A 23,431-nucleotide genomic window follows, 5' to 3' on the forward strand; every position below is an offset into this window, starting at 1 on the left:
CTTTTCTCCCCATCCCTCCACCCCACCCCAGCTGAACCCTGTATTCAATTTTTTAAAATGAAGTTTGTTGGGGTGGTGTTGGTTAACAACATTATGTAAATGTCAGGTGTACAACTTTAATGCAACACCTGCATACTCCATCGGGTGCTCACAGCCCAAGCCTCCTCTGCTACTGTGTCTGGCCCCTCTGCCACCTTCTTCCTCCCCGCCCTTACCCTCTGGTAGCCACCATTGCATTTGTTTTTATGAGTTTGTTCTTTGGTTTATTGCTTTATGTCTTATATCCCACGTACGTGTGAAGTGGTGGTTCTTGTCCTTTTCCGGCTGACTTATTTCACCTAGGATGATACTCTTAAGACCCGTCCATGTCATTTTAAGTGGCAACACTTTGTCTTTTTTATGGCTGAGTAGTACTGAATCGTATATATGTACCACCTCTTCTATATTCAGTTATCCACCAAAGGCCACTTAGGTGGTTGCTATGTCTTGGCTATTGTGAATAATGGTGCAGGGAACTTAGGGGTATGTATATATATCTTTACAAGTAAGTATTTTCAAGTTACCGGGTCATATGGTAGGTCTAGTGTTGACTTCTTGAGGAGCCTCCACACTGTTTCCACAGTGGCCGCGCCACTTCGACACTCCCACCAGCAGTGTGGGAGGGGTTCCCTATAAGCTGACTTTGAGTCCTTACTGCGAAAGTGGAAAATGTCGCTCTATTTTTTTTAAGACTCTACCGTTCCCAAAATACTTTCACCTGTTTCCTTTTGATCTTTTCCAAAACGTTTTAGTAAAGCATTGTGGGAAAGTTAACCTCATTTTGCAGATAAAGATGTTAAGGAGTTCAGAATGCCAGTATTCATATAACTACTACTGATAGAAAAAGTCTCCAGATTTCTTTTCCTTTTCTGTTGTGTTTTAGGTCCAAATTTTACTCTGTACCCATAGAAGCTAGGTAAATTTGAATGTAAAAAGGAGCTGGGGTTGGAAGAAACTAACCAAGTACTAACCAAGTACATTTACGGTGTATAATGTGCACTTTTTTGCCCAGATTTTTGAGGGAAAACATAACTTGCACGTTATACATGGGTAGTACTAATTCTTTATCTATATAATTCTTTTATTTATGCCTATGTGTTCAAAGTGTAACTCTAGAAAGCAATAACGATATCTCTATACAAAATAACACCCTGGAATATGATCATCAGTTTTGTTTTTAAACGTAAATAAATAAAAAATTGAATTAAAAAATGAAAATGAATGATTTTCCTAAAAGTTTGGGCCAAAAACGTGCGCATTCTGCATTTTACATGGCAGAATGCAGTATATTCATATGTGTCTTGTCAATACTGATATTTATTGATTCTAAGGCATTTTTTTTTCCCCACATTTCATCTATGAGGTACATCTTAGATACAATGAAAAGTAGCTTAGCCAGCAGTGAACTGATTTCATTGGCTAACGTGCAACCTTTTAATAACTTTAACAATTAGAGGATATACTTGGGGTCTTATGGGCCCAGATCTTCCCCCCTTTTGGGGGACCGGGGGAGGCCGAGTCAGGGTATAGAATAGCATGTATGGCCTTATTTGGGAAAAACTGTTTACCTGGAATCCAGATATCAAATCCTTATAGTGTGGTGGTGTGGTTATGCCTCCGTTGGCTTTCCTGATCCAGTATAGCGTTACAATGAAATCAGGCAGTTGAGGAGAAGAATGAAAGCTACAGGGATTACTGCTTGTAACGCATCAGCAAGAATTATTAAAAACAACTCCTAAAACCCACCTGTGGGATGAGTTACTGGGTTTTAATGGGAATTTTTCACATGTATTCTTAGGTCAGAAGGACTCTCCTAGTCTGTGGAGAGTATAGATGTCCTCACATCAAAACTGCCTGTTTTCTTCATGATTGAAAACAGGAACTTTCGTTTTATTTTAGGTGGCCTTCCTGACATGAACTTACGAGATCCTTCCCACCATGATCATCCTGCCCTGAACCCTGGCAGTTGTGACTTGTGAAACAAGCGTTCTGCCTACTTGACCAAATCTGTCCCCATCCAGCAGTGCTTACTGGCACGCAGGGTGACTCCGTGATTGCGTACAAGGAGGAGATAGAACGCACACTCCTGCTTCCAAGAGGCTGCCATTGAGGCAGTTGGGTACCAAATGTGAGAAATAAATACCTGGTCTTAGGATACTTGGGGGTGATGAGTAAATTATATTTCTGCTTCACAGATTTTATGGAAAGAACTCCTCTTATGTCCACGGGGGACTGGACTCGAATGGAAAGCCAGCAGATGCGGTCTATGGACAGAAAGTAAGCATACGAAGCTTCGTGTGGGCTCTTGAGCAACTAGAAAATGACCCTTAAAATTGAGGCAGATGCATGCTTAATAGGTTTGCTGATATTTAAAGATCAGTTTTCTCAACTTGGTAGAAATTTAGGTATTCAGTAACTTTGGTTCATATAGTTATCGAATGCTTATGATGTCACATTTGTTCATTTTGTATGATATATATATTGAAGGTTTTTTGCTCCCTGGCATATTCACCAGTTTGGCTCAAATAAACTCTATAAAGACAAATCAGAATAGGGTCTGTGTGGTATGTAATTAAACATGCAAATTCTTTTTCCTCGTGTTGGAAAGTTTTTGTTGTGGAGATTGCCTACAGCGAAGGCATTAACCCATTCCTCCATTCCTTAGGAAATCCACAGGAAAGTGATGTCCCAGAACTTCACCAACTGCCACACGAAGATTCGCCATGTCGATGCCCATGCCACTCTGAATGACGGTGTGGTGGTCCAGGTGATGGGGCTGCTCTCCAATAACAACCAGGCCTTGAGAAGATTCATGCAGACGTTTGTCCTTGCTCCCGAGGTACGAAAAAAGAAACAGTATGGAAAAAAGAAACACCTCTTTAAAAACGATTCATTTTGAATTTTCAAATTTACAAAAAAGTTGTAATAATAATACAGTAACTCCCACATACGCTTTACCTGGAGCCACTGTCAACACTTGTCCACACGTTTATAATTGTTTTCTATTTTAGAGAGTATTCTATTTCACTTTAAATTCTAAACCATTTGATAGTGAGTTGGAGATATCACGCCTAGTCATCCTCCAGTACTTGAACATTTTCCGAGACTAAGGAATTCTCTTCCACACTATAATACAGATTCGTGAAGTATTGATGTAATACAGTTACCAGTCTGTAGTCCAGGTTTAATTTTTGGTTATCTTCCCAATACTGTGCTTTGCAGTATTCCCTCCCCCCGCCGCCCTGGTCCATGATTGGGTCTAGGGTTCCACACCGTGTAGCCGTGATGGCTCTTCAGTCTCCTTCTGTCTGTGTCAGTTATTTCATCTTTTGTGTTTTGTGGCACTGGTATTTTGCAGGGGCACGATCCCGTTACTTTGTAGAAGGCCTCAGTTTGTGTCGTCTGGTACGCGTGATCGGATTTAGGCTGCGTGCCTGTGTGTCTTCTAGTGCTTCACATTAGGGAGGCTCTTGCTTCATTTTTTTTTTTTTTTAAGTTTTATTTATTGATTTGATTTGAGAGACAGATAAACATTGCTTTGTTGTTCCACTTACTTATGCATTCATTGGTTTCTTATATTTGCCCTGGCCGGGGATTGAACCTGCAACCTTGGACTATCCGGGCAGTGCTCCAACCAACTGAGCTAGCCGGCCAGACTTTACCATTATTGATGTTAACTTTGGTTACTGAATTAAGGTGATGGTCAACAGGCTTTGCCACTGTGAAGTTAGTATTTTTGCTTTTCTCATTAGTAAGTAAATTGTGGGTGGTTCTTTGAGACTCTGCAAATACCATCCCTCTTCTTCATCAAACTTACGTACTAGTTTTTGCATTAATTGGTGATTCTTGCTGGAACCAACTGCTACTCTTATGGTTACAAATGATGATTATTTGACTGTATCATTCTGGGTTTATTAGTTGGTATTCTGCTGTGAAGAAGTTTGCCTTTTCTCTGTTATCACTCATGGAGTCTTTGTTTATCTAATGGGTTTAAAGCATTGCTATCTTTATATTGATATCTAAAATGTTCCAGACATGCTAAGTGGGAACCTCCTTAAGCTGGCTTCTGTGTGTACATAAATATGTATGAGCACTTTGTAACTCTGTGGCACAAGGTGTTTCGGGCTCACCTATCACTGCCACTGCTCCAGCCCCAGCCCTGGAATCAGCTGTTTCTTTGAGGAGTGCTGGTTCTTGTTAGTTCATGCTGATTGTGGAAGGGCCACGGGTTTATGTGGAATAACAGTGGCATTTGCGCCATTCCCCAGTGGGTCCGCACCGAGCTAGGGCGGGAAGCCTGTGCGCATGAGCATGTGGAAGTGGTTCGGGAAGGACTTGCTGATGGAGTGTTTTCTCTAGTGTTACTCTTAGGTGGTTTTCTGTTCAGATCATGAATCTAAAACCCCTATCGTTTTACTGTTTGAATACAAAGTAACTGAATTTTCATTGAAAAATTACATGAGGTCCCTTTAGTCATGATTTTTAGAGGAGGGCTTAGATTATCTGCAGTGGAAAGCTGTTGATGGACTTCTAGATATGCACGGGATACATGGGGCATGAAAGAGGAAGAATCTAGTATCACGTTAGTATGTAGTGCATTGTTCCATAAACTGTCTCACTGAAAACTCAGCTCTGAGGAATAGGGTGGTGTCTCTTTTTACAGATTATTAGGAAACAGTCTTAGAAGTTGAATAACTAACTAGTAGTTGACATACTTGGATTTAGATTCAAGAGTGTCTTAATTTGGTGTATGCAGACTTTTTCATACCCTTGAGTGCTTGTATCAGTAGTCTTAGATACAGATTTAGGGAGTTAAAAAGCTCTCACATTTGGCAGTGGGCATTTATTATTGGCCAAGAAATGATGTGAGGTGTGGCTGTGGCATTTACATACTTAAAGCTTTGTTGATTTGGGGTATCCATCTGGTGGTATTTAAAGCAAGCCACGTATGTGAGTGTAGTTGTTAACAGCCGTAATGTGGAGCAGGGCTTTTTGGCCTTGGCAGTGTTAATATTTTGGGCTGAATTAAGTCTTTGTTGTGACTGGCTGTCCTGTGCCTTGAAGGATGCTTAGCAGCATCCCTGCCCTCTAGTCAGTAGTTGCCAATTGCTGCACTGCTTGTGGCAAAGACTGAAATGCCCCAGATACTGCCAAGTGGCTCCTGGGGGGTGGGGGATAATATACCCTCAGTTGAGAACCGCTGGTGTAGGGTGATTTGGCTTGTTAAAAGTTTGCTGAACAGTAAAAACTTTTTGTTGGCATTGCAGGGCTCTGTTGCAAATAAGTTCTACGTTCACAATGATATCTTCAGGTACCAAGATGAGGTCTTTGGTGGCTTTGTCACTGAGCCTCAGGAGGGTAAGTTACTTGCCTAAATGTTTTGGTGGCATCAGTTGACTCAGAATATGGGTTTCTCGAATGTTTCCATTATAGTCTATATTCTTCGTTAATAACTTCTGCTTCTCAAGACATATGAAGGGCCTGAGTTTTTAACCTAGTTGAAGCTAGTAAGTCATTCTGCTTCATGGACATTGGTAGAAGACATAAAACTCCTAAGTCAGAAGTAGACAGGTTATTACAGCAAGAGTCGTAGCATTTTTGTCACAGTTTCCATGGGACATTGAAGTCTGGATGATACCTGTATGGCAACAGGGTGCATCACAAGACTGGAGCCTTAAGTTTAGAGAACCCAGATCTTTTAGAATGGGCAGGAAACATGCCTGCCCTTGGGTCTGGAGGGACATACTATTTTCCGAGGTGATTTGCTGTGTAAATGTTCTTAAAAGATAGTCTGGAGCAAAGCATAGCCGTTGCCTCAATTGCAAGATGTGTCGACACACGAGAGACCCAGGGATAATTGTCTCAGAACAGTTTCGGTATGGCGAGATGACTCTAAGCATTTTACGTTTATTACCCAATACGACAGCTTTATAGTGAAGTGCTGTGGGTGCTATTGCTCCCATTGAATAGACTAGGACACTGCAGTGCAGAGAACTTGTCTGGGGCCATCACATGGCTAGGTAGGTGGTAGAGCCTGTATTGGATTATTCGCAGTATGACTTCAGATTCCATGTTCTTAACCTGCCACTGTAGTTGCCTTTATTCTGTCCTTACAGGCTGTGCCATCGTTTTACTGAATATACATCTGCTTTTCTTACTTTGCTGCCCTTTTATTGTGGTGACTATTGTACTTAAGTAAGCACGGATTACTTTAAAACCTGTTTTCTCACTTAAGAGTCTGAGGAAGAAGTAGAGGAACCTGAAGAAAGACAGCAGACACCTGAGGTGGCACCTGATGATCCTGGAACGTTCTACGATCAGCCTGTCGGGTAAGGAGAGCTTTGTCCGTCTGTCCGGCGCTGCGTGAGAATTGGGTTGTCCGGTCTTTTGCTTTCTTGGAGCGCAGTCGTGCATTCTCAGATTTATCTCGGAAAGTAAGGATAGTTTCCCAACAGGAAGGCTTTACTTTTGGTATCTTTGAGCTTCAAAAATCTATAATCTGTTTCATGTAATTTGCTCTATGAGGACTACTTACATAGTATCTTCAGTTGCTTTTTGGCTGAGTTTTTTCTGGGTGGTAAATGAAAAAGGGTTGGGATTTCCTTCTTTTTTTTTTTTTTTTTTTAAGATTTTATATATTTATTTTTAGAGAAAGGGAGGGAGAAAGAGGGAGAGAAACATGAATGTGTGGTTGCTTCTTGTGTGCCTCCAACTGGGGACCTGGCCTATAACCCAGGCGTGTGCCCTGACTGGGAATTCAGTTGATGACCCTTTGGTTTGCAGCCTGGCGCTCAATCCACTGAGCCACACCAGCCAGGGCAAGAGTTGGGATTTCTTACCGAGTAATTAGCACATCGAGCCACTGCATTAAGTGTTTTGGCGGGGGATATAAAGTGTACAAGGGCTTATTTAGAGATCAGGTGTAAATTGATAGAAATTCAGACATGATTTGCAGCAGTAAAGAATTTCATTAATTAACTCAGACAGTAAACGCATGACAGTATCTTAGGTGTTTTGGGGGTTTTTTTGTTTGTTTTAATCTGTAACTAGAATAGAAATGTATTTGATAGGAATAGAAATTAATAAACTATTTACTTGTGGCCATGTGATACCAGTAATATTCAACACTCAAAGGACATTTTTAGATGTTTCTCAAGGTGTTCTGATGAAATAACCACAGTACCTACCTGGCTTGTTGGTTGGAAATGATTTATTGTCGCACCACAAACCTACCAAATTAGAATTTCAGGGGGGGAAACACCTACAGCACTAACAGACTGATTCATGTGGAAGTTTAAGAACTATTCTGAATCATAATTAATGTTGTTTTTCTCCTATTTACTATGAGAGGTTTTTTTGTGGTAAAACCACATAACAAAGTTTACCTTCTTAGCATTTTTAAGTGTACTGTGTTGTAGTGTTAGCCATCCGCACATGGTCGTACAACTCAACTCTAGACTTTTCATCCTGCAAAACTGAAACTGCCCACTGAACAGCTCAGTTGCCCTTCCCCCTCACAGCCTGTTAGAGTTTTGTGATACGTGAGAGGTAAATTGTAATAGTTTGGGGATTCTAACTGAGAAACTGGTTTGGTTCATTTTGATGCATTTGCTTATAAGAATTGAGCTAATCTAACTACAGTTAAGATTTGCTCATACTCAGGCATGTATTTCTTAGATTTCTTTGGGTTTGAGTCTCTATAGTTAATGAATACTTGGAAATTTCTTGCTAAGTCAGTGGAGGCAGAATAATATTTCTCAAATTTTCCTGTTACAGCAATGACTTGGAAGAACATTTAGAGGAACCCGTTGCTGAACCAGAGCCGGAGCCGGAGCCGGAGCCGGAGCCAGAACCTGTGTCTGAAATCCAGGAGGAGAAGTGTGAGCCAGCGCTGGAAGAGCCTGCCCCTGAGGACGCGCAGAAGAGCTCCTCTCCGGCACCTGCAGACGCAGCCCCGATGGCGCAGGAAGACTTGAGGGTGCGCAGCGTGTCTGCGTTTTTGTTCTGTTTCTAGTTCACTTTAACATATCGCTTCTGTATTACTGCCTGGTTGACTTCTGTAGGTGCATTTCCTTATTGGTGGTTCAGGGAAGTTTCTTACACATTGAGCTGTGCATGGCTCGGGTAAAAAGATACACATTGCTTTAAAGATACACATTGCTTTATAAGATCAAAAGTAAATTTTTCCCCCTCTAAGGAACCTTGAATACTTTTTAGACCAGAAATGTCAGGTGCTATTTCATTAGCCTATTAACAATCCCTCATATTTTAAATTGCAAATGATTACTCTTGTTATAACAAACAAGTGGTGATGTAGCTTCAGAAAATGATGAGATAGCCGACTTGCCTGCCTTTTTCTATGTAATGTTTTAAGGACAACCTCATAGTAGGAGTAGAAGCATACTGCTGAAATACAACTGCTTCTCTAATTAGAATACCTGGTCTCAAAATTTTGAAGCTTTTCAGTTACCCCTAAGTCACATCAGGATGATGTTGACTAACTCACAGAACCTTTACATTTGAAGCTCTGTGAAGGAGTATCTTTTAGTGCTGTATTTGTGGGGTTAGAGTTCTGATAATATCATGTATGTGTGTCTGACAGTTCATCCAGGTCCCTCTGTGGTAGGCATTGTTCTAGGTATGGGAACTGTCTGTAAAATGGACAGGGTTCTTGGTCTCTCCTTTAGCTAGTAAGTGAGTAGGAGAGACACCGAGATGTCTGTAGCCGACAGGTAGAGAAGTAGTTGGCTGGATAGAGAATGGGTGAGTGGTAGTTGCTAGGTGGCTATTGTAGTGATTCTGGGGGGAGAGAATGTATTTCGGATTAGGGTCCTGGTAATGGAGATTGGAAAGATGATAATTAAGAGTGAAATAACAGGATTTGGTGGGTTTTGGTATGGATTGAAAGGTGTTTAAGATAATTCTAAAGTTGGTGTGACTGGATCAGTGTTTGTATTGAGCAGTCCTAAGGAATTCTAGTACTGCATTTGACAATGGGGGAGGATGGGATGTCAGGATTATAAACTGTCCTGCCTATGAAAATGCAAGGCACGTGTTACGTACAAGAAATCAGGAGCCAATAGGTTTTACGTTGTTGGTGTCAACTGGTGTTGGTGTTCTGTTCTTAGACATTTTCCTGGGCTTCTGTGACCAGCAAGAACCTTCCACCCAGTGGAGCTGTTCCAGTTACTGGGATTCCACCTCATGTTGTTAAAGTCCCAGCTTCCCAGGTGAGTGTCTCAGTAAGCTTGTATTAAGACAGATTTATTGCATTTTGAGTAATATAGTTTCATAGAGGTTTAGACAGTGTGGGAACTGATGCGGGTAGGAAGGTCGGAGATGGGCTGGTGGGCGGAGAGGACTCCCGGACAGGCGGTGGCTGGTGGAGAGGGCGGTCCCACATTTGTGTTCACATAAACCGGGAGGAACAACTGGGGAGTGAGACAGACTGCACAACCCAGGGTTCCAGTGCTGGGAACTAAAGCCTCAAAACCTCTGACTGAAAACACCTGTGGGGGTTGAGGCAGCAGTAGGCCCCAGCCTCCTCACGGGAGAGTTCATTGGAGAGACCCACAAGGTCCTAGAGTGTACACAAACCCACCCACCTGGGAATCGGCACCAGAAGGGCCCACTTTGCTTGTGGGTAGCGGGGGGACATGACTGAAAACTGGCAGAGAGTGGAGCAAGCGGCACTGTTCCCTCTCGGACCCCTCCCCCACACACAGTGTCACAGCACAGCCACGTGGGCTGCCCTGCCCTGGTGAACACCTCAGGCTCCACCCCTTACTACAAAACAAGCTCCCTGAGACACACACAAAAAAGGCCCAGATGAAAGAACAGATCAGAGCTCCAGAACATACAACTAATTGATCAAGAGAGAGCCAACCTATCAGATGCACAGTTCAAAACACTGGTAATCAGGATGCTCACAGAAATGGTTGAGTATGGTCACAAATAAGAGGAAAAAGTGCAGGCTATGAAAAGTGAAATAAAGGAAAATGTATGGGGAACCAACAGGGACAGGAAGGAAACTGGGATTCACATCAATGGTGTGGAGCAGAAGGAAGAAACATTCAACCAGAACGGAATGACGAAACAAGAATTCATAAAAAATGAGAGGCCTAGGAACCTCCAAGACAACTTCATACGTTCCAACATCCGAACCATAGGGGTGCCAAAAGGAGAACAGGAAGAGCAAGAAATTGAAAACTTATTTGAACAAATAATGAAGGAGAACTTGCCCAGTCTGGCAAAGGAAATAGACTTCCAGGAAGTCCAGGAAGCTCAGAGTCCCAAAGAACTGGACCCAAGGAAGCACACACTCAGGCACATCATAATTACATTGCCCATGGTTAGAGATAAAGAGAGAATCTTAAAAAGTAGCAAGAGAAAAGGAGACAGTTACCTACAAAGAAGTTCCCATAAGACAATCAGCTGATTTCTCAAAAGAAACCTTGAAGGCAAGAAGGGGCTGGAAAGAAGTATTCCAAGTCATGAAAGGCAAGGACCTACATCCAAGATTGCTCTATTCAGCAAAGCTTTCATTTAGAATGGAAGGGCAGATAAAGTGCTTCCCAGATAAGGTCAGGTTAAAGGAGTTCATCATCACCAAGCCCTTTTATATGAAATGTTAAAGGGACTTAATGTAAGAAAAAGAAGATAAAAATATGAACAGTAAAATGACAAACTCATAACTATCAACAACCGAACCTAAAAAAACAAAAACAAAAATGAACTAAGCAAACAACTAGAACAGGAACAGATTCACAGAAATAGAGATCACGTGGAGGGTTATCAGTGGGGAGGGGGAGGAGGGATAATGGGGGGAAAGGTACAAGGAATAAGAAGCATAAATGGTAGGTAGAAAATAGGGGATGGTTAAGAATAGTATAGGAAATGTAGAAGCCAAAGAACTTATATGTACGACCCATGGACATGAAGTGAGGGGGGAATGGAATGCAGGAGGAAGGGGGTACAGGGCAGAGGGGAATAAAGGGGAGAAAAAAATGGGACAACTGTAATAGCATAATCAATAAAATATATTTTTAAAAAACTTGACAAGAGGAAAGGAAGCTTGCTTTGTTTTTACACAAAAGTTAACTTACAAATTTTTCAGCCTCGCCCGGAGTCTAAGCCTGAATCTCAGGTTCCACCGCAGAGGCCTCAGAGGGATCAGAGGGTTCGAGAACAGCGGATAAATATTCCTCCCCAAAGGGGACCTAGACCAGGTAAGAGCGCAGAAGGGTGACTTTCCTACTTTGGTGGGTTTTGAGGTGAGAACTTGTTTTTTGGTGGGGATGTGCTTAATGTTTGCTTACTTAAAAAATTGTGGCGTTGGTGGAATTACCTGTATTTAGGGTAAAGAGAAAGCAATCGAAGGGAACAGTCACTGAAAGGTGTCTTTGTCTTTCATTTCTGTTTTTGTTTTCTCTTAAGTCCGTGAGGCTGGTGAGCAAGGTGACGTCGAACCCCGGCGAATTGTGAGACACCCTGACAGTCACCAGCTCTTCATTGGCAATCTGCCTCATGACGTGGATAAGTCAGAGCTTAAAGATTTCTTCCAAAGTAGGTGAAGGAGTTGTGAACACTAAGTTCATCTGATGCAGAACTCTCCCGTAGAACTAGAAGATGAGTCACATTCGTAATCATGTAACACACAGTGTCTAAAGTGTCATTTCAACATGTGAAAGTATATAAGGGACGCTATATATTTTTCTGTACTCAGTTTTCAAAGTCATGTGCTTTTCACACCTAATGGCAGGGACTGGCCGTATTTCAAGTGCTCTGTCATACTGGATAGTGTGCATGTGGTATTTAAAAGAAATGTGCCAATGAGTTATTTGAGAATTTGTATTTCACTTGCAGGTTATGGGAATGTGGTGGAGCTGCGCATTAACAGTGGTGGGAAATTGCCCAATTTTGGTTTCGTCGTGTTTGATGATTCTGAGCCTGTTCAAAAGGTCCTTAGCAACAGGGTAAGCAGTTTCTCATCTTGATTTTTTTAAAAAAACAAGCATGTGTGTTGGCTGTTTGAATCCTCATCCTTCCCAACTGGAGTTATACGTAAGTGTGATTTCTATCACATTCAGCCATTAATATCAAAAGAACTGCCTGGGGGTTTAGAACAACAAAGCTTGTGTCCTGAGTAACTTAGTTTTTGACTGAGTGAATGGTGAGAAATAAGTAACTAATAGTTACCAGTTCACTGAGATTTATGCAAATTGTTTCTTGGTGACAGCTTCTGGTGTAGTTTTGTGAAGGTAATTTAAGAGCCTGTTTGCCCAGGGCAGTCTTGGTATAAAACTGCTGGTTGGGCTGTAACTACGAGGGACTTCTTTTGTTCTATAAATTGTCTGGCTTTGGAGTCACCCAGCTTGGAACCACTTCTGCGAACAAAACTGTTGGTCTAATTACAGAGGGATTTGTAGAATCAGACTTGTTTTACTGCGTAGTTAGTTCCTAAAGAACTCTTCCCCTTCCCCCACATCTTTCATTAGCAAACAACGCTTTTTGTAGCACTTGTAATAGAGGGGAACAAAGGGTTAAATAATTGTTAATTTACTGAGATTGGTGTGGGATCTTAAAATTCTCACTTTTTAAAAAATTTGTGTAAAATTCACATAAAAATTTTAATTTTTTTTAATCCTTACTCAAGGACATGCTCACTGATTTTTAGAGAGAGAGGATGGGGGGCAGGGAGAGAGAAACATCGATCTGGTTGCCTCTTGTCATGCCTAGACCTGGGATAGGGTACCCCCAGACTGGGAACCAAACCCACAAACTTAGGGATGTCCCCTGACCAGGAATCAAACCCAAGACCTTTCGGTTTACTAAACAATGCTCCCACCAACTTGGCCACACTGGCCAGGGCTATTTTTAATTTTTTAAAAAAATGGTTTTGTTTATTTAAAAAATTTTTTCCATTATAGTTGACACTCAACATTGTAAAGTGTACAGCGTAATGCTTAGATATTCCTATAACTTAGGAGGTGGTTCCCCCCCGCCCCCGCCGATAAGTGTAGAGACAGTACAGTGACATTGCGAACACCTACTGTTGTGCAGCCATTGCCTACCGCGTTACAAACATTTCCATCAGAAGTAAGCACCTTCCCCGTTAAGCAGTCTCCCCATGTCCTCTCTACCCAGCCCCCAGCAACCACTAATCCGCTTCCAATCTCTGCAAATTAAAACTACACATTTTTTAAAGACTTTATTTATTTATTTTTAGAGAGGTGAAGGGAGGGAGAGAGAGAGGGAGAGAAACATCAATGCGTGGTTACCTCTTTAGCGCCCCCTACCAGGCACCTGGCCTGCAACCCAGGCATGTGGCCTAAGAGGGGGTTGAACCAGTGACCCTTTGGTTTGCAGGCTGGCCCTTAATCCACTGGGCCCAGCCAGGGCTAAAACTACACATTTTTAAGCATGTGATAGAAATGTTGTAGATCATTATTTCCCAGAGGTTCTCCACAGTGTTTGCGGCTATACTGCAAAGTTTAATGTTGTGGTTATAACATGGTATGAGCCTGAATCCGCAGGTGTGCATTACCTGGAGTGCCAGTGAGGTGTGTACATTGAAGTCACTATTTTTGGGAAGTGTCTTCTGCACAACACAGAAATGAGAGAACAGTGGCTTCTCTCACCCAAACCGCAGCACACTGAACCCAGACATCTCCAGTGGGCTCTGTGGGTGAACCCCTCGGGGAGCGTGCAGTGGGTGCAGTGACCGGCTAGCCTGTCTGGTGCAGCTTCTACTACTTTTTGTCCTTACAGAGTGTGATGCTCCCACTGGGCCAAAGGAGGTCAGACTTGATCCTTGGCTTCTTAGTTGATTGTCCAAGATAAGGGGTTTGTTTCTTTTAACGAATGTGGGTAAGCCGTGCTGTCTTTATCCGGAAGAATTGTTCGAGGTGAAGTTCCGCACAAGAGGGGCTGTGAGTGTGTCCGATGCCCTTCCATTCAGACTGCCTCTGCCCCTGTGGACCCTCCTCAGCGGTGTCTTCCGTAACTGTGTTTAAACGCCCTCAGCCCCAGCCTCGCTTGCCTTCATCTTTCAGGCTTTAATACATTTTTTTTTTTTTCCTGCTGAATCTAGAACATTGCCTGGAACAGCACTTCAAATTGTGTGTGAAGTGATTTGTGTAGTGTGTGTATAAAAATATTTATATTATGTTAAGTGTTAAATAAAATACATACATTTACAAATGTATAAGTATATATTTAATCAGGATTTAAAATATAAATTAGAATTAGAGTTCAAAAAAGACACTTCTACATGTATATGTCAGGTCACTGCTTTGTATTTTGGGAACTTTCAACGTAGCTTGATTTTTTTCCCCTCCTCTCTCTGTATTGGTAGAAGTCCCTTCGGCAGTTCTTTAGGGGGGCAGAAGTAGCCTACCCGAGCCTGGCGACCGAGGTGTCTGACAGCCGTAGCGTAGCAGAGCGGTCCAGAGCTTCCCCTTCCCAGTCGGGATGGCCCAGTTTGCGTTCCTCCTCCACCGCTCACGGGTGTTGTGGCCGGTGAGCCGAGTCCCTCACCTTCCCTGGCCCTGGGTTTGCTAGTCAGTACAGCAGGTGTAGTGACAGTCCTCAGAGGGTTGCTGTGAAGGTTAAGTGAGATAACGAACGTGAAGCATATGGAGCACTTACCTCCATGGTAAGGGCTGTTAGATACTTACTTTAAACAGTATTCCAGTTAGAAAACCAGTGAGTGCCAGTGAGGGTGTGCACCGAACTCATCGGGATCTGGAGTAACCCCTTGTTTCCCACCTTAGCTCTGTGGGGCGAAAAAGCGGCCAGCGACTTAGTGTGGGTGTGTTGTATCTTCTTTTTCTTTTCAGTACGGTGGTGTTCTCTTTATTGTCTTCAGTATTTTTCAAGATTCTTTTAAGGCCAACAGCATTTTGTGAAAGTTACATTCAGGTGAAGTTAGTGATGTGTTTGACATGTATATGTACTTTGCACAAACATGGGCAGCACTAACTTTTCACATTGGACGGTGGTGGGGTTTTATTCTGAGCCTCACAATCTGTAGAGAAGGTGGCAGGTCTTACATTCTATTTATGGAATTCTGTGGGAAAACGATATTTAATAAATACAATGAAAACTACTTGTGTTGCTGTGCTGCTGAAACGGCCTTTTCTGAGCTGGCCTGCATACTCCTGCGTACCTCGCCACCTGTCCATACTTTTGTCAACGGGGACGTTATGTGTTCCGAATCTGAAACAAAAATTGAACCGTGAGAACGTAGGTGATTTATAAGCTGCTGGTTGTTTTAACTTTGATAGGCGGTAGCCCATCAGCACTGTGTAAGTCTTCTCACCTTGACTCTTACAGCCCATCATGTTCAGAGGTGAGGTCCGTCTGAATGTGGAAGAGAAGAAGACTCGAGCTGCCCGGGAAGGGGACCGGCGAGATAACCGCCTGCGGGGACCCGGAGGCCCTCGAGGTGGGCTGGGTGGTACAATGAGAGGCCCTCCCCGTGGAGGCATGGTGCAGAAGCCAGGATTCGGAGTGGGAAGGGCAATTGCTCCGAGGCAGTGAGTTGCTCTTCGCTGATGGTCACGTCACGCAGCAGGACAAACTTGCGCTCCTGCCGAACGGTGGATTTCTTCAGCCACCCGCTGGTACCTTGCAGTATGACCCTGGTCTCCCACAAACTGCTTCAGTTTGTACAGTCTTACTGTCGGTGTTAATGGCGTGTGCCCCTCCCCCCTTCCCTCCCTCACCTTTTAGTCCTTCACTTCCGATTTTGTGGAATGACATTTTAGGAAAAATGGATTTTAAAAGAAGAAAAAAAAAAAGACTGAATTTCCTTGCTTTACTTTGCATATATAGACTGGATTTTTATTTTTAACAGCCATTTCCCCAAAGTAATGTGTCTTGCTTATTACTGACATTTGGTATGTTTTATTCATTGGGGTATTTCTTATTTTCTATGTGTTTCAAAGCCTTTGAGAAATACAAGATTTGATAAATATTTTGAAGGCAGGAAAAGCCGAAATTGTTTCTTCTTCGGAGAGAGCCATGACTACCTTCTGGTGTGGAGAACCTGCCACTGGAAACCTTGACAATTTGATTCTCTCTGGTGTGGTTAAAAACCGAATAAAAGGTGTTAGTGAAGTTTTTTTCTTCTAATATAAGATCACAAAACGATTCTAAAATCCACTGTTTTTACCTTGACGTTTAAATTGAGATAGGTTTTAAATGTCTAGAATGCAACTGATAACACTTTTCTTGAGTTGTTAGGTTTTTTGAAGTAGAGTTTTTTTTCATGTTTAATTTGTATTTGTAAAAACAAACAAAATACCAAAACCAGAATCTGAATAACACAAAACTAGAGCAAAACTGTTGTGCCTTCTATTTATCTTTGATTCCAGCCTTGGCAATTGTTTTAAAAAAGAATAATTAAAAAAGTCTAGATTTGTTCCCTCCCCCCCAGGTTCAGAGTATGCTGGGAATTGTAGAATCCCTCTTTCCACTTTGTATGTCTTCTGTTCATGTGTTTATGCCTTATTCTGAAATTGAGTCTCAAACTGGAATGCCTTTGAGGACAGATGCTTCTATAGAGGTCCTTCAACTTAAATAGTCTTGCATTTTATTTTGGCATCTTCAGAATTCTAATCAGCCCGTAAGAAAGAATGTGACTTTAACGTTGGACTTTGCTGATGTTTGACTGTCTGCTAGTCGTTTTCCTTTAAATCATAGCCATATGGTAGATTTTCTATTTTGTTAATGGTTCTCTTTTATTGATGGGCATGCAGTGGGTGCTTTTTGGAAATGGCCAATTTTTATTAAACTATTTCTGGAAGAAAATTTAATCTGGCAATATAGAGTAATACTCGTTTTACATAGTGTGTTGTTTGTTGAGTGCTGTGTGTGGGGTGGGTGAAGGTTTTGTTTACACACTTGGGAAGCAAGCCTTTGTGTGATATCTTGTCATTACTAATGGAAGGGCAACGAAGTTGTCAAATTTAACTTATTTATTTTCTTCACAGTGTTCATCTTTAGGGCTGTTGTTTGAGGATAGTGTGAGTAGGCTTAGGAATGTTTGTCTCTGTTACAGGGAAACTAGGCTTGCTGAAGGGTGTAGTCTTAAAGTGAAATTTGACGTTATCAGTTAGTCCTCAGTACCACAAATATTTGAAAGTTGGCAGCATCTCCTTCATAGAAAGAAATTTTATATAACTGAGTCACATGGCTGTTTTGGGGGTCAGTTTAAACTATTATTTGGTAACCACTCAATTTGGCCCAGGCCAGTGATAATTAAAAGAAATTTCAGCTTGTACTTCTGTAGCTTATATTAAGCTTGGGGTGGAAAGAAAAAAAAAAAAACTTAGCCTGAGTTATTTTTGCAGTAAATAGAAGGTCATAAATTATGGATAACCTAGAAATCATTTTTCACAAGTGAGTACTAAAGCATACATTTCAGAATAAGAGTTCTCCCTGCTCAAAGGTCTAAAGGCACTAACCAGGTGCAGTGGTGCTCAGTGTGGGACGGTTATTGTCCTAGAGGACGTTTGGAAATGTGTCAGAGTGTGGGGTGTGTGGAGGGGGACACTCAGCTGTCATTCAGTGGGTGGGGCCAGCGATGCCACCTGTTCTGTAAAAATGAAGCAACTACGGGAAAACCCGGGTAGTCCTGCTGCTGCCGCGCATGGCACGCGGGAGGAAGGGCACTACAGCCGGGGTTGAAGACTCATTGCTTTGAAAATAAAAATAAATGAATTAGCAAATAGATATTTCTTCAGGAATTATAGTAACATCTCCTGTAAGTAATCTCATTTTCCTTCATTTGTACCAACTGAGTGGTTTTAAAAAAATGTTGTAATAGAACTATAATAAAATAGTTAATAACAATTTTTTTGGATGGGTAGCAGTATGCTAGATGCTGCTTGTAACTTGTTGCAGGGAGTTATCGCATAATCTCAGAAAACAAGTTTGCTCCAGTAATTTCAGCTAATTAGAATTTGGGTGATGTGGAGTTTTGACTAGCATAGGACTTTTACAGATATGATTTGGCATCATGGCTAACACAATTAAAAATCCTGACATCGTTGTTCACAGTAGTGCTGATGGAATAAACATGACACCATAGAGATACATGTATTCACACAGGTAGAACGTACAAATAAAATAGGTCAGGGCAAGATTTTTCTGTACGCAGCATCAGCTCATCACGTTCAACCTTTCAGATTTTAAAATACAACTTTTCATCTGTAGGCATGGCCCAGTGTGTAGTTCTTTTCTACTGCGCTTAACGCCCTTCACCAGTTTACTTACCTTGCATCTTATTGGGTAAGATGGTTTGGTTCAGTGTGCATCTTAGTCTTTTAAGACCTGTTGAACATGAATACATCTTGAGACATAAAAAGATAGTTTTCTTTGCTTTTATGGTGAGGTTGGGCTTTACTTATGTATTCCTGTGTTCTCAACTTTTTGAGCTATTGCTGGGAACAGTGAAATGGATAATCCAAAAATAATTATTTGACTTTGAGTAGGTTACTGCCACAGCATTAGTTGAATTGCACTTGAGTTTTAGGTTGGAAAATTAATTTTCATGACTGTGAGTTAGGGACTGTTCCCTAAAGTAATAGATAATGTAGAAGCGGCATCAGAGCAGCTACATGACTAGGGCTCCCAGCCATCCCTGTGTAGCAAGGAGCACATTGGCCTCCCACACGGATGCTTTTTCCCCAGAACAAAAAGCCTACCTGTTTCCATTTGAATGACATTAAGATAATAGGACAGGACCATGAAATTACTACAGTATAGAGACAGAGTCTATAAAACATTCTTAACCAGGGTAGTTAGCATTTTTGTTCTCCATGTCCTTGAAAGTAGTGATATAGCAAACATTGATTTTATTTTTTTAATAGGACTTCTTTTGATTTGCAGACTGTTTGGTAACACCATAGTAATGACTTGTTCTTAGATTATTTTCTTACCTGGTTTAATAATACATTTAGTACAATCTAGAAATCCGATGTGGATGATAACGTTTTTATTAGAACATAACGCAGATGAATTTATAGCAGTTGTGTTTTATGTTTATAACTGCCATCCTCTAATACTTTTCCTTCATCCTTTTCTTTGTTATCAAGTTTATTTGAAAACCCTTGTTGGTTTTAATGAGTTAGTGGAAAATGAGGCACTTTATAGAAAACATTTGTTAGAATCTATATGGAAATGATCTTTCTCTGAGGTTTAAATTTGTAGACCATTGTTTATGCTGAGCGGCCTATTTCTTTTATGTAAATGGTTGCATTTGTCAAATCTACTGATGTAAAGATGTCTTTTATATTGAAGTTTTATTTTTCTGTTACTTGGAATCTCTGCAGGAGCTGCATACAAATTACTTTTAGTTCAGCAGTTTTGAACCTTGTAGAAGAAGCGACTTCCACATTTATTTGAATATGAGGTTCTAGCTAACTGCCTAGTATACCAAAAATGGGCATTGGACACTTAAGGTTAGTCTTCCACAAATATTTCAGAAGCCTTAAAGAATATATTAGCAACTTAGCAATGTCTTGTGTGGGATGAGTTTGTAGAGTAACCTTGCTGATCAAGTAATGGCCGCACGGCTCTAGGCAATTATGGAAGGATTTCTGGTTGTGAGGCAGTCGTGCATTTTGGGGTTTGTGTTTGTGCGCTGCGATAGGAAGTTCTGGGGACCACCGGCAGGCTGGCGAACTCTCACCAGACCAAAGGAAGAACGGGGGCACATGTAAGCTACAACTTCCGTTTACATCCTTTCTAGGGAGTGTGTGCCCAGCGCAGGTTAGTGCTGGAATCGGCCTGCTGTCCATGCTTCCATGAACCAGGCCCCCATCGCGGCCTGAATGAACGAAGAGTTGGTTGGAGATGGCCTAGAGCCACTGTCCTGTTTGAGTTTTGATTTTTGCTCATGTGTCGCTCGGAAGCAAGGTTGTTTGCCTGTTGATTACGTGACTTGATTTGACCTTGGACAGTTTGCCGTCCTCTGCTTTTCACTTGAACTTGGTAGTGGGTTTATTTTGTTTTGTTTTTGTTTCTTAACAATAGTTCCCTGTGAGAAGGAAATGGTATTAGAAGTCAGTCCCACTGTTACTTCCATAGCATGTGACCTGGCCAACTACAGAAATCCGTGCATGTTTAGTACTTTGAAGTGTGGCCAGCGTCACAGGTTCCCTAAGGGACTTGAGTCGATCCCGTGTGTCTTATTTTCTTAAAAAAAAAGGGGGGGGGGAATTAAGGGATGTGTACCAAAACCTCACTATTGAATTTCTTTAACAAGTATTTTTTTCACAAACCCACTTAATAGGAAGTTTGCTTATACTTTTGGTGGTAACTGTAGGGACGGTCATATCTCATTTAATCTGGACATAAGCAATTTTAACTACTGTTGTAATTAACTGTTTTGGTTGCTGAAAGTTTCCCCAACCTTTGATGTCATCTATTTGACTTTGGATTTGGTTTAAATTCTTAAAAAATGTTTTTGTGATATATATATATATATATATATACTGATTTTGCTCTTTTAAATGAAGACCTACCAAGAAGTTGGCATAAGGAAGTAGGGAGAATTAAAGGACTTCCTTTCTTTAAAAAAGATTCAATGCACACTTAAGTAAATTATGTAAAAGGTACCTGTGAAAAATAAATTCATATAGCTATGTACATGTTAGAATTTGAAGAAGAGTGAGGTGGAGGTAGAACTTAGCTGATGGTTTTGGAATCATTTGTGATTTATATGGAAAAATTATAATTTTAAATGAGAATCAATAGAATGTTTCCTTAATCTCCATTCTGAGTATCATCACAAGAGACAGGAGGCTCCTGGAATTCTTTGAATCATAGAAAGTTAGTGCTGGAAAGGACTAAAATAATTTGTACAACCCCTTCATTTTTCAAGAGATATAGATGGCTCAGAGAATTGAGTATTAGTATATAGAGTCCTGAATTGGCTTGTAAAAATGATGTGAATCACCTCCAGAGATTGCTAGTCTGCCCGAGGTTCGCCCCCGGAAGCCAGAGCTGGTGAAGGTTAGGAGGTGGGGGAAGGAAGGAGCCACATTTTATACGCTCACCCAGTGGCTTCTGTCCAGCTCAGTTGACACTTCTAGGCTTGCTCTGTCTCCTTAGAACTCTCTTCATGCCCACCTCTGCCAGGGCCTGTTGTCTAGGGCACTGACAGTAGCCCCTCAGGGACGGGTGTGCTACCGGCCGTCAGAGACCTGTTGGGTATCCTAATGTGTTAATAGCTGAAACTCAGCTGCAGTTCTCCTAAATCTGTCAGCATTTACATTCTGTACATCGTGGTGCTTTTCCCACCTTGTATCATTATAACTGTAAGCTCCTAAGGGGCAGCCATCTGGTCTTAGGCGTGTACCCTGTTCAGTGCCTGGCAGTGCCATGTAGTCTCAGGGTCCTGACCTTCCTTTCCAGTGATTTCTCCCATTCTTCGTGGAGGCGATGCTCCGGCCAGTCCGAACTACGTCTGGCTCCTCTCGTAAGCCAGCATTGCTGACTCCGTGGCTTCAAGTGCCTCTCTTCCCTGAAGATAGACTTGCACTCGCTATGCCCCTGTACAGATTCCTTGCCTTCCAAGTCATTTTTTTTTGAAGACCCAGTTCAATAACTAACTTTTTTTCCCCTAAGAGAGAAGAGATTGCAGCAGGAGTGGGGAACTCGATTTGGTGGTTGATCTGGCCAGAATTCGAAGTGAGGAACCAATTCATTCCCCTCTTCTTCCCTTTCACATGGTCCCCACTGTTGGATAGTCTGTCCCAGTCTGGACTTTGGAGAAAACACACGTTCCCGGAGCAGTTTATGCCTTCTCCTAGCTAAAAACTTCAACCGGAGTTAGAGTGACCTGCGTGTGTTACTGCATTATTAGATCTTCAGCTCCTAGAGGACAAGGACGGAGGACTTGACCCCTGGGCTCCACCAGAAGGCACAGGGACGCGCACGAGCGGCCGTACTCGGCGACTTGTGGTTGGGTCACTCATTGTACTTTGGTTTTCACTTTCACGAGGGGTGTGTGACTAGAGGTGGGACTTAACCGAGCAAATTTTGACGCTCTGATGCTTCGCGGTGTGGGCAGAGGAGGGAGGAAGTCAGGGGTCATTTGAGGCTCCCACTGCAGCTCTGAGTGATGAGTCGGTTCTTTCTGACAGCGCCCAGTGTGCCCGGGGCACTCGTTTCTGTGCAGAAGGATTTTACGTGCCAATGTTTGTTTCTTCTCACAGACCCGCTCCGTCGCTCCTTCAGCTCATGCCATCGCCCCCGCCCCACGTCCAAGCTGTCTGCTCCCGTTTTTCTCACTGCCCACCCCCGGTGTCCAGCTGAGTCCTGTCAGTTCTACCTCAGCCGTCTTTCACATCTCTCCTTATCACCTGGGTGATTCGGTGGCCTCTCAGTTTCCTTTCCCTCCTCTCCCCCCTGCCTTCTGTGTTTCCAGTGCCAGACCCATCCCACTGAACAGCTCTGACTGTGCAGCCCAGGCGTGCGTTCTCTCCCCTCCTAGACTGTAAGCTCCGACGGGCAGGGTCTGCGTCTGAGACGCCTTTGTGTGTCCCGTAGCGCACGTATCAATAAATGCTTCCTGAATGAATGACAAAGCCTCGTCTTAAGTGAAATTATGTTTTCCAGATTATATGTAGTTTTCTTTCTAGGGGAACTGCAAAACATCAAAAGCTGTAACATAAAAAGTCGGTTGAATGACAACAACTATGGATTAACCACAGCGAAAATTACAGAAAACTTTAATTTTTTTCCATTGAATCAGCATGGATATGTATGTATGGATGGTTCAATAAATATATTTTTATATACATGTATCACAGAAATTTTACATTCCATCTTCAAACTGCAGAAATAGGGTTTTTTTACAAGCCAAAAAATAACTGCCATAACTTTTATGACTTCATGCAAAAAAGGGAAGAGTAAGGGGCAAAGGGGAATTGGTTAGTCGAGGTTAAGAGTCCTGTCAGAAGTAAAAACGTTACATTAAGGAAGCGATTGCTTAACACGCTGCTTAAGGTGGTAGCCAAACAAATCCTTAACTGCAGCATTAAGGCCATACCAAGTTTATACATATGTACAAAGAGATTTCCATATAAAAGACATACCATCACATATTCTTCTGGGAAAGGATGAGGAGCTTCGTGAGTAATTCTGACCCAGTTTTCCAGGCCAATTAATTGTTTTAAGATTTCCCCAGGCTACTTCGAACTGTCTTTTACCTTGGCTCGCTGTCAGTTACTGCTCTGTGGGCCTGTGGCTTTTGCAGGCTGCCACGTGGAAGTGTGCATGATCTTGAACCTGTTGCATTACAGGTGGTCAAGCACTTCGTAGCTTCACTAGTTCTCCCTGCCCAGCCCCGCATACATTTCACATCTCCCTAAAGTGC

The 23,431-nt window shown here is 42.1% G+C and overlaps 1 protein-coding gene across 1 annotated transcript in view; it reads left to right on the forward strand.

The window, feature by feature from the left end:
* The window catches only part of G3BP1 (G3BP stress granule assembly factor 1), a 39,098-nt gene extending 16,245 nt beyond the window's left edge, over positions 1-22,853 (forward strand). The window contains exons 3-12 of the mRNA XM_024576843.3: positions 2,235-2,316; positions 2,705-2,878; positions 5,307-5,397; positions 6,275-6,368; positions 7,816-8,017; positions 9,168-9,269; positions 11,156-11,267; positions 11,476-11,604; positions 11,905-12,014; positions 15,376-22,853. Of these exons, the coding sequence (XP_024432611.2) occupies positions 2,235-2,316; positions 2,705-2,878; positions 5,307-5,397; positions 6,275-6,368; positions 7,816-8,017; positions 9,168-9,269; positions 11,156-11,267; positions 11,476-11,604; positions 11,905-12,014; positions 15,376-15,582 (1,303 nt within the window). The 3' untranslated portion in view covers positions 15,583-22,853. The remainder of the gene's footprint in view (positions 1-2,234; positions 2,317-2,704; positions 2,879-5,306; positions 5,398-6,274; positions 6,369-7,815; positions 8,018-9,167; positions 9,270-11,155; positions 11,268-11,475; positions 11,605-11,904; positions 12,015-15,375) is intronic.
* Positions 22,854-23,431: the final 578 nt, after the last annotated feature.

The sequence above is a fragment of the Desmodus rotundus genome, chromosome 6, assembly GCF_022682495.2.
Source record: "Desmodus rotundus isolate HL8 chromosome 6, HLdesRot8A.1, whole genome shotgun sequence".
Lineage (NCBI taxonomy): Eukaryota > Metazoa > Chordata > Mammalia > Chiroptera > Phyllostomidae > Desmodus > Desmodus rotundus.